At 31.3% G+C, this 12,231-nt stretch overlaps 1 protein-coding gene across 4 annotated transcripts in view; it reads right to left on the reverse strand.

Moving 5' to 3' along the window:
• Positions 1–930: 930 nt before the first annotated feature.
• RINT1 (RAD50 interactor 1) overlaps positions 931–12,231 on the reverse strand; it is a 30,081-nt gene continuing 18,780 nt past the window's right edge. For 3 of the 4 annotated variants that reach the window (XM_074268389.1, XM_074268393.1, XM_074268390.1), the window contains exons 9-14: positions 10,447–10,584; positions 9,551–9,750; positions 4,381–4,595; positions 3,063–3,243; positions 2,859–2,977; positions 931–1,512 (exon numbers count right to left, since the gene is read on the reverse strand). In XM_074268389.1, coding sequence (XP_074124490.1) covers positions 1,320–1,512; positions 2,859–2,977; positions 3,063–3,243; positions 4,381–4,595; positions 9,551–9,750; positions 10,447–10,584 — 1,046 coding nt within the window. In that variant the 3' untranslated portion in view covers positions 931–1,319. The remainder of the gene's footprint in view (positions 1,513–2,858; positions 2,978–3,062; positions 3,244–4,380; positions 4,596–9,550; positions 9,751–10,446; positions 10,585–12,231) is intronic. The other variant, XM_074268392.1, reaches the window with a different exon arrangement.

Here is a 12,231-nt window from a genome sequence, read left to right on the forward strand (position 1 = left end):
GCTATACTTCTATTTTTGCTTAAGGGCATATACTTTGTATTTCTCATTTACTACTTTTACTGCTGCAGCATGAAAATGAGTAGAGCCCAGAAGAGCATGTGCATTTACATTAAGATACAGCCATTGCAAAAGGAATCTATTTAAATCCCTCTGTTTCTTTAGGATATTTTCTTAATAAAGATGAGGGATGACCTTTATGAAGAGACATTATTTAAGTAACTGGTAGGAAAGATCCAGTGCTAGATGATAGGGCTATCAAAATAAAATCTGAAGATCTCCTAAGTCTTTACCAGACAGTTTTTATCACGTCTATAGTCCAGTAAATGCATGCATATATAAGAATATACCATCTGGGCAAAAGGGCTATTCTGTAACCATAGCATCCCAAATTTCAAGTGACTTGAATGGAGGTAATAAGCATTGATCAACATGTGCTTACTATGACATTTGTGTTCTCATTTTCTGGGACTTCAGTGAGATAATCTTCACTCATATGAATGGATGGGTTCAATTATTAATTTCTTCAGGATGACAGACTCCAGTAAACAAGAGAAAGATGATGGTGACTGAGGCAAATGCTAGAATGGCTTGGTAGGTGGGGTATCTAAAGGCAGCACTGTCTTTATTCCTAACTACTTTGAACTCAACTTCTATTTCACTTCTAGGGAATGACAGCAAGTCTTGCTAAACTTTCAAAGCTTCTCATAACACAAGGTTTTAGGTCTCACTAACTTTATTCAGTGTAAAAAAAGTCTTTGTCTTAGGGCTCAAGCTATGCCTTTAATGAGCTAGCTCCTTTGCTATATTGAGAGAATTGTTTGATGGTTTCTAAGATCAGTACTCACATACATAACAAAAAAAAAAAAAAAAAAAAAAAAAAAAAAAAAAAAACCAAAACCTTAATTATTGAAAGAGAGATGATATTTCTGGTAAGGATGACCAATACCATGTTTTATTAGGATAATGAACAAAATTAGCTGGTTAAAGTATTATACAGATATTTTGCATTTGATTTCAGAAGAAAACCAGCTAGATCAAAAAAAATTAAGTGTTTAGGAAGGTCAATGAGAACATGAAACAATGAGGTATATATACAAAAAATATAGAAAGGATGCAGCTGCTTTTTTTTAGTGAGTTCATATTATGTAAATGCTGAAACACGTAGGAAAAAAATTATTAAACAGTACTTTACTATAGTGCAGTCAGTTATGAAATAATGCAGACAAAAGTTCATTAAGCAATTCTGAATCAAGTTTTACTTATTTATTTAACTTCTTTAAAAAAATTATAATCAAAAGCCTTTTGAAAAAGGACTTGCATTATTTTCCTGTGTTGGGCCAGTTTGTTCTTAAATTAAGTAGAATTTCAACATCTTGGGGAGCTAGTTTATAAATTCCAAGTTCATTTAATGCTGCTGTAGCAGTAGGTTCTTCTGTAGCTGACTGTAGTACATCCTTCAAAAGTAGGGCAGATCCAACATTTAAATTCAAGACAATACAGGCTTCTTTGATACTATTTTTAAGAGATGGAGAAGGCAAACAAAACAAAAACTTCTTTACATTCTTATAAAGTAATTTCATTTCGAGATACTAAGTTACCCCTTACTAATAGCTTAATGATCTTTAAAAATATATATTTCTTCCCCAATTACATTTGTTCAAATATTCATTGTTGGGTTTTTGTTGTTGTTGTTGTTTTGAGTTCCAAATTCTATCCTTCTCTGAGACAATAAAAAATATGATGTAGGTTATATTCAAGACTTAAGCCCCTCCCAAAATGAAAGTGTATTAAGTATATTTAGAAAACTTTTATGTGAATCATTATAGCTTTTAGCCCCATTAAAGCTAAATAAAAATATTACTAATCTTTCAAAATGAAATTTTTTGTTTTAATTTTCAATAGCTCATCTGTTTCTACTGTATATACTTCCTTTGCTATTAGTCAAGATCTCATGCCTATATAAAGGTAGATTTGGGATATGAGGAAAGAGAAAAATTAAGAAGCAGAGACAGAAAAAGACTAAAGTGAAAATAGGGCAGTATTGACTGTTACAGTTTTCTTTTATTGTATTAGCTACCAGTGTGTTATTCTGTATTTAGATTTGGTTTTTTAAAAAATAATTCAATTTTAAAATCAATCCTGGAAGCACTTGTTTCTGAATTTACTTCATACAAATGAGACACATTTGGCAGAGTTGGAAAGCAGAGCCCCGACTGAGTCATTCTTAACAGTTACTTGTAAAAAGTAACTCAGGCAACTCCAAAAAAGGCTCTATATTTTAAAAAAATTGCTAAACGATATATGTGGGAAGGAGTTTCTCTGTACCAATGAATTCTGAGGTCCAGACCTCATGATATAATGATAACCAAGTTTACAATCAGGTTTAAATAGGTAATGAATAAAACTTCAGGTCAGGTCCATGTTGTGAGAAGTACACTTTGTAAATCACTACATATGTGTAAGCTATTATTTTTATACTTTGTCACATAAAATCATGCAAAATTTAAATATTAAATAAAAAGTCAGGTAAAAACCAAGATTTCACTCCTTTTCATTTCAACTAAGTTCCCTGAAAAAGCAGGGACCAAGTATTTTATTTCTTTAGTACTGACCAAACACAAAGTGGTATTTAAAGAGGTAAGTGGGAGGAAATCCAATTAAAAAATCTTATAGGGCAATTTAAATTGGGTTATAGTATTATCATTATAGTTAGCTGAATTTAATTGATTCCTGTACTTTTGTCACCTTATATAGACAGCCTACCACTATCAGCCTTATCTTTTTTAAAAAAAAGAAATCAACTTGATCCAACTAACTAGCAAAACTAGTTAAATTTAACAAATCTGCAATTCACTTACTGCTTGAAATAGTTTTCTGGTCTCTTGCAATAGTGGGAAAATAAAGGGAAAAGATTTCGAGTCATGTCAAACTGAAGCTGAGCTGCTCCTCCTTCATTGAAGTAATTTGCAAGAATTATCTGTGTAAAGAAAGAACAATTTATCCCATGAAAGAGACTTTTTTCCACAAATATTAACCGAAGGTCAACTAAGCGATCTACTTACTTCTTGATAGATGTATATATCCAGCTTTTCTACAAGCATTTGCCAGAAAATTTTAAATAAGGAGTAACAAAGCTGTTGTTCCAATTGAAGTAGATGATCTCTTAAAGAAAGCAACAATGGACAAGCTGAACTTGACAGAGACATAACTGCTTGCTCTGACTGTGAGGGCAAAGACAACCACCTGAAAGAACCAAAACCGCAGTCCACTGCTGAAAAATCTACATAGCAAAAGTTATTTTATTTATTTATTTTTTAAAGCTGTAACAATTTCAAAATTAACTCAAACTATATGGGAATTATTTTGAATTAAAAAAAAAAAAAAACCTAAGCCTTGGTTATCAGTTGAATAAAATTAAAACAGGACAAATCCTAAAGAAAACTACTAAAGATTTTATGCCATATTAATAGTGGTTACTATGAATCAGCTACTTGACTATTAGATCAATATTTAAAATAAATGTTCAGTTTTTGTAGTAATAACCCAAATGAAACAACTAGCAGTAGTGACATTTTCATATCTGAATATTTTAAAGGTTCAAAGTGTTTAATAAGATTTTAAATATATTCAAAATCTCACTTTGAGACTATCCTCCTGCCACTTTTAAGCAATCTTAATGGTAAGCTAAAAACCCAGAAAGGGAAGGAAAAAAATAGTATTTTTGGCAGAGAAGAAACAAAAACATAAAGGCTGTGAATGGTCAGATTACTGAAAATAATTAAAACTTTGACTTGACATGATGTATATAAATCATCCTTTTCAACTAAAAATCACGAAATGAGAAAATACAGAAAAGACCAGGAAAAGCTGCTGTCAGAAATGGCAAGAGTCAGGGAAGCAAAACCTGGAAGAGGTCAAAGGCAACTGACATTGTAATGAGAGAATGGAGGGAAAAAAAAAACAAGAGAACGCAAAGTTCTGAAGGTCTGCGGTCAGCATTTAAAAGTCCCTTGGGGCAGATACCTATATACTTTCTAACTACAGGAGTGGTTGGGAGAGGACACAGTAGTATATAGTCCATTCAGCTTTGTCCATTTATATTATTCAACAATTGATCAAGATCAAATCAAGAAAGTAAGTTATTTTCCATAAACTCAGGTTAAAATGGCAAAAAATATAAACTATCCTTTAAAGATTTAATTGGAAAATTTCAAATTAATGGGACTAAAGTATAAAGAGCTATTAACCCTCTAATATTCAGGATAGCTCATTCTCTAATGATTCTGGATGTTAATTCTAAACAGATGTTATTACAAAAAACTTAATTCTGATGAATTGAGATTAAAAAGATTCCTATAAATGAGGATAGAGAAAACTCACCTTTCTTTTGTGTATAATTTGGCTGAATCTTTGATATCTCTGAAGACATGATCTACTTGACGAGTCAACATGTCAAGCTTCAAGCGCTCCAGGAGGTTGATCATATCATCGAAAACTGAGCTCTCCATAGAGGCTAGCTGCCCTAGTTGCAATTTACTGAGAGCCTTACTCTCTGCAAGAACTTCCAAAGCAGCCTGCTGAAGTTGCAAAAAGAACTAAAAGCCAAAAAAAAAAAAAAAAAAAAAAAAAAGTTTATATATTCTAACATAGTAGTATATGTATATATACATATATAAGTACACATGTACAAAAAACACATGTCCCTCCCCAAACTCCAAAACAGTATCAGATTTAGCTAATGTCTGGTTAAGTTTTGCTGATACACATTGTTTTCTTATTGTTAAAAAGGAAGATTCACTGAGTGGGGAAGTAATATAGTTGGAAATGAAGGTGATAGAAAAACAAGCAGGAAAAAGTTTTAACAAACATTTGGGAAATCATAAAATTACTGTATATATAAAATTTTCATTGAGCTAAGTAAAATTTGAATAATCAAGAATATATGTGCGTATGTACACATACCTAAACATTTGAATATACAAACACATATGTATACAGTCAGAAAGTGACTATATTATTTTTATCTTTTTTTTTCCAATTAAAATTCTGGATAGCACTAAGTGGCAAAAATACCATCATAAATCATTTTAGGAGCAGCAGGCATTTTGTTGACCTCAAAGTAGTAATAAATTCACTTTTATATGGTATTTGGTAAATTGTAAAGCATTTTCCTCAAAATCCTGTGAATTAGGTAACGATGTAATAAATGTCACTTTAATAAACTGCAAATATTTTGGTTTTACCAAATTCTTTGGCTACAATTGAATAAAACATGAATTATGACAGGGCTTTGCTTTTTTAGACATTTAACAGTAAAATTCAGGTATTTAAAATATTAATTCAGACCAAAAACTTTCATATTTTGTTAATTATAGAAATAGAGGTAGGTGTGGTGTGTGTGATGTTGGAAACACCCAGAGTAAGGGGTATAGCATAAGAACATTTTGATAAAAGCTAAAAAACATATATTGTAAGACATAAGAAAAAGATAAACATAAGACATCATTCCACAAAGTAATGTGACCATATAATAATTGAAACATACTGATAAAAGCATTACTGGTTTAGGAGATATCCCAAGAATAAATTAAGAATGAAGAAATTTTAAAGAAATATTAAGGAAATTAATTTTACATTACATAGTATATTTACATAGTGAAAAATATTCACATGAAAAGTTTTTTTTAACAAATGATTTAAAATTTAAGAGGAAAATACTATATATATATATATACACATATATATATACATATATATATATATATATATATATTCTTATATATATATATTCTTTTATATATCCCCTTCTCACATTTAGATAAATGCCAAAGTGCTGACAAAACAGTTAAGGAAATAGGGATGTAAGGAAATGACTTTAGCTTTCATATAAAAAGTATTCTAGAATTTCCCAAGATACATATAAATCATAATTAGGTCAAAAAGGCTCTTATTTTCCTACCTAGAAGCAACAAGAGAGAATGTTGGGTGAAAGAAACAGGAAAGAGTAGCCAAAGAGCTAGAGAGGACCTAAGAACTATACAACTAACATAAATTAGAATAATTATGTAATGCAATACTGGAAAAAGAAAAGATTCAAGTAGAAAAAGATTCAAGATTTGCTTTGAGAGCAAAAATCATTACTTTGAAATGATGAGAAAATAAAGTTCACTTATATTTCCATTGAAGACCAATATTAATATTTAAAATATAATTTAGTAAAAAAAGAAAAATGTAAAATCCTATACTTGGGATTAAAAAAAAAAAGAAATTGCACAAATACAGAATAAGGGGTACAATGTAAAATATAGTTTGGGGGACAAGATGAGTCAAGTGTGATGTAGAAGCCAAAAATGATAATGGGATCTTGGTCAGGAATATTTAGAAGCAACTCCAGAAAAGGGAGTTACAGTCCCATTGTATTCTACATAGGTTAGGCCACAGTTGAAAGATGTCATCATTTAATTTAAAGGGAAAAAAAGATTTTGCATGATAAAAAACAATTCTCAAAAAGAAAATAAATACACTGGAAAATAATTTTCTCGATAAATAAACCTGATGAAAATCAACAAAGTCAATGTAACCAAGAGAGTGAAGGGATACAAAATCTAATGCCAAAGTAAAAACTGGTTGAAAGGAAAGGACAGTTAGCCAATATAAGAAAATATTCTATAGGAGGATATGATTGTTGTCTTTAAGTTTTAAAGAGCTGTTAAGTAAAAAACCCTCTCCACCTTTTAAAAATATTATTCTAAATTAGGTGGTAGTTGCAGAAAAATTTTGGGCTTCTAATACTGCAAGACACTGGCAGTGTCTCATGAAAGCACTGAATCCATTTTATGAAAAGTAAGGAAAAACTTCCTATTGGCTTGAAACTATCTAAAAATAGAATGTACAGTGAGTGAGTCAAGTTGACAAGCACTTATTAATGCCATTATGTTTTTTATTATTATGGTACTGTGCCAGACACTGTGCTAGAAAATGCAACTATAAACAGAAAGCCATTCCCTGCTCCCAAGAAGCTTACATTCTAAAGAAAGAAGGAAATACATAAAAGGAGATGAAAAGCAGGGATTGGTCTGGGTACTTTCCTTAAATTGAGGTTTTTAGGAAGAAATAATCAAAGAAAAGGGCCATAGGAATAGAGCATACTATGAGGGTAAGAAAATTGCTGGAACATAGTGGACACAAGTTTTTAAATGAAGATTAGCCACCTCTCAAATATATAAGTAGAGTTCCTATTCAAGTACAGGTCTCAGTTCCAAATCTGTATGAAAAATGTCAGTTCTTCAATGGAAAAAAATGGTCAAATGGTAAAACCATTTTTAAAGGAAACAAATTGTTGTGAATCAGTTGAAAACTTCTTTAAATTATCTAATACCAAAGAAATAAAATTTTTTAAAAAACCTTCCAAGTTTTCTGAAAAAGAAGCACTTGAATACATTCTTGGTGCACAAATGTAACAAATGTATGTCTTTTGGGGAGCTATCTGGCAATATACAATGATATATAAAATGGATCATACCCTATTACAAAGCTGCTTTAAGTTGTGGGTCATGACCCCATATCAGATCATGGAATTGAATGTGGGATTGCAAAATTATTAGTAGTAAATGTTTGATTTGTGTACCTATTTTATATATCGATATATCCAGGATAATGTAAAAATTTCTCAGGGGAAAAAGAGTCATAAGTGAAAAAACTTTAAGAAACCCTGCTCTGTTCTGCTAGCACAAATTGCTTTTGTTATTTTGCACCTTTGATTTTCATCAATATAGGGAAAAAAATCTGTGTGGAAACACCCTCCACCAATGAAGACCAATTATTCTGTAAAGCTGAGAACTACTCAGACATATCAATCTTCAATTGTATTTGACCCTTCCAAGTTTTCTGAAAAAGAAGCACTTGAATACATTCTTGGTGCAAATGTAACAAATGTATGTCTTTTGGGGAGCTATCTGGCAATATACAATGATATATAAAATGGATCATACCCTATTACAAAGCTGCTTTAAGTTGTGGGTCATGACCCCATATCAGATCATGGAATTGAATGTGGGATTGCAAAATTATTAGTAGTAAATGTTTGATTTGTGTACCTATTTTATATATCGATATATCCAGGATAATGTAAAAATTTCTCAGGGGAAAAAGAGTCATAAGTGAAAAAACTTTAAGAAACCCTGCTCTGTTCTGCTAGCACAAATTGCTTTTGTTATTTTGCACCTTTGATTTTCATCAATATAGGGAAAAAAATCTGTGTGGAAACACCCTCCACCAATGAAGACCAATTATTCTGTAAAGCTGAGAACTACTCAGACATATCAATCTTCAATTGTATTTGACCCTTTGGGTTTTTTCTCTCATCTAATGTCTTTGATTTCAAAACAACATGAAAAATGAATAGAAAGAGTTTTTTAATGGAAAAAGGAAAAAAAAACTGAACTTCTGGAAGTTTCCTGTGGCTCTAAGATATTAAATGACTGACTTTGATCCTACAGCTTCCTGACTTTAAGAGCAGAATTATTCCTGACTAAATACTTCCTCCCATATATTAGCTATTTTATTTGTAACTACTAAAAACTGGAAACCAGCCTATGTTTCAATGATTCTTGGAGAATGGTTGAATAAATTATGGTATATCAATGCAATGGCATGTTATTGCATTATAAAAAATAACATCAAAATTACAAATACTTATGAAAAGTCATGCAAGGCAATTAATGTAGCAACAGAAAAACTGGTTAAATTTCTATATGATACTTATATTAGTCTGCAGACTACACAAATATATTCCTCTTCAAAAGTACAAGCAAAACTAAGTACACAAATGGAAAAGAAATTGGAAGAAGATATAGTAGGTACAAATATAAAGTATCTTAATTTTATGGTTTTATTTGGAATTTCATTCCATATTGTTTAATTTTCATCAGAAAAAAAACTTTCAATGCAAAGGATAGATTATTCACTAAAAATTAAATGGTTGTATTGAATATAATAATTTAAAAACTAAAAAAAAAAAAAAAAAATCACAAATAATTTGCCCTTGCAATTCTTGAATAACTTTTAAAAACTATTTTAAAACCATAATAGTATGACATTTTTCTGAAAGTGAGTGATTAAGATAAAAAATAATAATCATACAAGTCTCTGTCAAAATAATTGCTATTAACAAGTTCAAAACATCTACCAAGTTATAGCCAAAGAATTGAAGCAATGACTCCTAGTGATTTTAAAGCTTTTTTTAATTTTAGAAATTATTTTAAAGTTAATCAAACTTATGTATATTTATTTTGGGAATAAAGTAGAACAAAAAACTCTCCCTAAAGACAATGCTGATGCCATCAACTATAAACTGTATGGTTAGTGGAATGGTTGGCTCTTGTTCTTATCACACTTGAGGTTTCAAGTTGAGAAAATCCTATACCTTATATATCCTATACCTCATATATCTTAAAATTTTAGTAATAGTATCCTTAATATATTTAAACTTTTGAAAAAATGAAAATAATTTAGAATTATATTTTTAAAATAGAAAAAAACATCCACTTACAACATTGTCAGCCCAGTCTGCTAGTACTGTTGCAATGTAGTTGACAGCATTAAGAATTGCACAGTATCGAAAAGCCAGGGAAGCTCTGGTCTCTTCTTTCATAACCTGAGTTAATCGTATCCTGAAATCATCAACTAAATCTTTCTGTAACTCCAGGAACTGAAGCCTTCTAGAAGCTGTAGGAAGATTCTTATACCTGTCTGCAAAGAAAAGTTAAAAAGACATTGGGGCTCTGTTTTAAATCTGATGTGCCCAAATTAGGTTTTTTCCTTCAAAAAGCACAGGAAATTAAATTGGCTACAATATACAATTGGAGCCCCTTTTTTTTTGGTGAACTGTTACTGCCAGGAGACAAGTATGAAAACTTAAGAGATGAGCTGGGCAGTGCTGGAACAGCTGAGACAACTGGGACAACTGGGACAGAGGTGGAGAACCTGAGAAAGCATCTGGAGAAACAATGGACAAAGACTGTGGTATCTTCCTCTGACACGACATCTTTTATAAATATTATGAAGAATGCTTCTCATTATTATCCCAATTCAAAAAGAACCATCATTTTCCCAATTCAAAAGAATCATCTCTTCCTTATTTTTGATAACTTATACTCGAGTATACTAATCAACCAATTATCAAGTATTTACTGGAGACACTTAAGAAAAAGACTCCTAAACCCTATGTTTTATGAAATTTCCTCTCATTTGACTTATCTGGGGCAGTACAGCAGTATTCTCCATATACATATAAATTCCTAAGGTCTCTTTTGAATTATTAAAATATTTCAGAAATGGAAAATTGGTCCACAATCTGCCAAAATCCAAATTTTAAATTTGATGGCTCTTGTGTTGCTCCCTGATTTCCCAATTTCAATTACTTGGAAATATACATCTGAATAGCACCTGTTATAACCAGCAGCAGGGTCATAAATGTCTCTGCACAATCTGGAACTTTCATTTCATCAACATCTGTGATGTCCTTATATTGTGAAACCCAGGCAGCATCTGATGAAAGCATTGAGTCCATCTTCTGAAGAGCAACTGAAATACATACAAAACGATGTCACTTTTATATTACTCATCTTCAAAATCAAGTTTCTTAGGAAAGATCATGATTTAAAAAAATAATAAAACAAGCAAACCAACACTGAAAATGAACACTCATCATTATTCATTGCCAACATTACATCAAACCTTATTTTAACAAAACTTATTACTGACAAAAAGTGTTTTAAATAATTATATTTAATTGATTCAAATGCCATCATTGGAATTTTTCTGATATTGCAAATACTACAAATCAAGGAATCTAGAATCATAGTATCATAGCTTTAAAATTCAGAAAGTTATTACAAACCAAGTCCAACTCCTTTATTTCATAGGTGAGAAAACTGAGGCAGGCAGAAGTTGTAACCTACTCAAGTTCACATAACTAATTAAGGATCTTAAGGCAAGATTTGAACTCAGGTCTTCCTAACACCATGTCCCTCTCTACCATGGTGACTCTTCTCACACCATTCTCAGAATCAGAGAATTTTAGAGTCAAGATAGGTTTCTGAAAATGTAATATTTTGTATATCACAGATCGTTTTCATTTGGTGAAGTCTTTTTAAAAATTATGACTTTAAATATATAAAAATGGGTTTACAAAGAAAATCTATTCTATTAACACATATTTATCAAAAATTTCTTAATTTTATTCAGACCAAGTTAGGAACCTCTGATCTATTTCAACCCTTGTATTTCTGACAGAAGATATTTGTCTGCTCTTCAGTAAAAATAGAAACAGTGCAATGTTTGGAAAATAGTAAGATTCCACAGGAAGAAAAAGAAAGTAAGTCTGCTTTGGCTTGGTGAAGCCCAGACCAAAAAAAAATTATTTCAGCTATGTAGTTCTTATATCAAAGGATGGAGTGTCCTAGATGTATCTAAGAAGATTCTAATGGTAAGAGTTCTTTATTATTAGTCGATAGCAGAATTCTGAATCAGGTATCCCAGAAAGGATGACTCCTAAACAGTATTTTATGAAATTTCTTCTCATTTGCTTTTATCTGGGGCAGTATAGCAGTATTTTTCATATACACATAAATTCCCAAGATCTCTTCTGAATTATTAAAATATTTCAGAGATGGAAATAGAAGACTGTGTACAAAGATCTACATTTCTCATCTCTGTTTCTGTAGCTTCTAGGTCAACACAACCACTCTTCTTAAATGTTTGCCTCATCTTTTCCTTATGCACTTCAACCTATATCTTTGTTAGTTTCCCTGCCTGGCTCTCATGGCAAGGAGGAAATGAATCAGATGGCACAAAGACTGAAAACTCATTCTCTTTCCCTTTATTCCTGTCTCTCTCCTCTGAACTTCTCTACTTATGTTAAGAAGAGCACCCTAGTCCTACTCTTCTAGATTCATAACCTCAGACATCTTAATGGCTTCCCTCTCCTCCTCATCTCTCTTCTCTATCTCCAAAGTTCTGTCAGTTTTGCTTCCATGGCATCTCAAATTATCTTACCTTCATTCTACTCCCATGGCCATTACATTAGTACATACAAACTATCATCACATTTCATCTATACTATTAGAATAGTTTCCTAATTGGTCTCCCTGCTTCCCATCTTTCTAGGTCAGGGGAAAAGCACAAAAACGATAAACCATAAATGTATATACCATGTCTCCCTCCCAAGCC

The sequence above is a fragment of the Sminthopsis crassicaudata genome, chromosome 5, assembly GCF_048593235.1.
Source record: "Sminthopsis crassicaudata isolate SCR6 chromosome 5, ASM4859323v1, whole genome shotgun sequence".
Taxonomy (NCBI): Eukaryota; Metazoa; Chordata; class Mammalia; order Dasyuromorphia; family Dasyuridae; genus Sminthopsis; species Sminthopsis crassicaudata.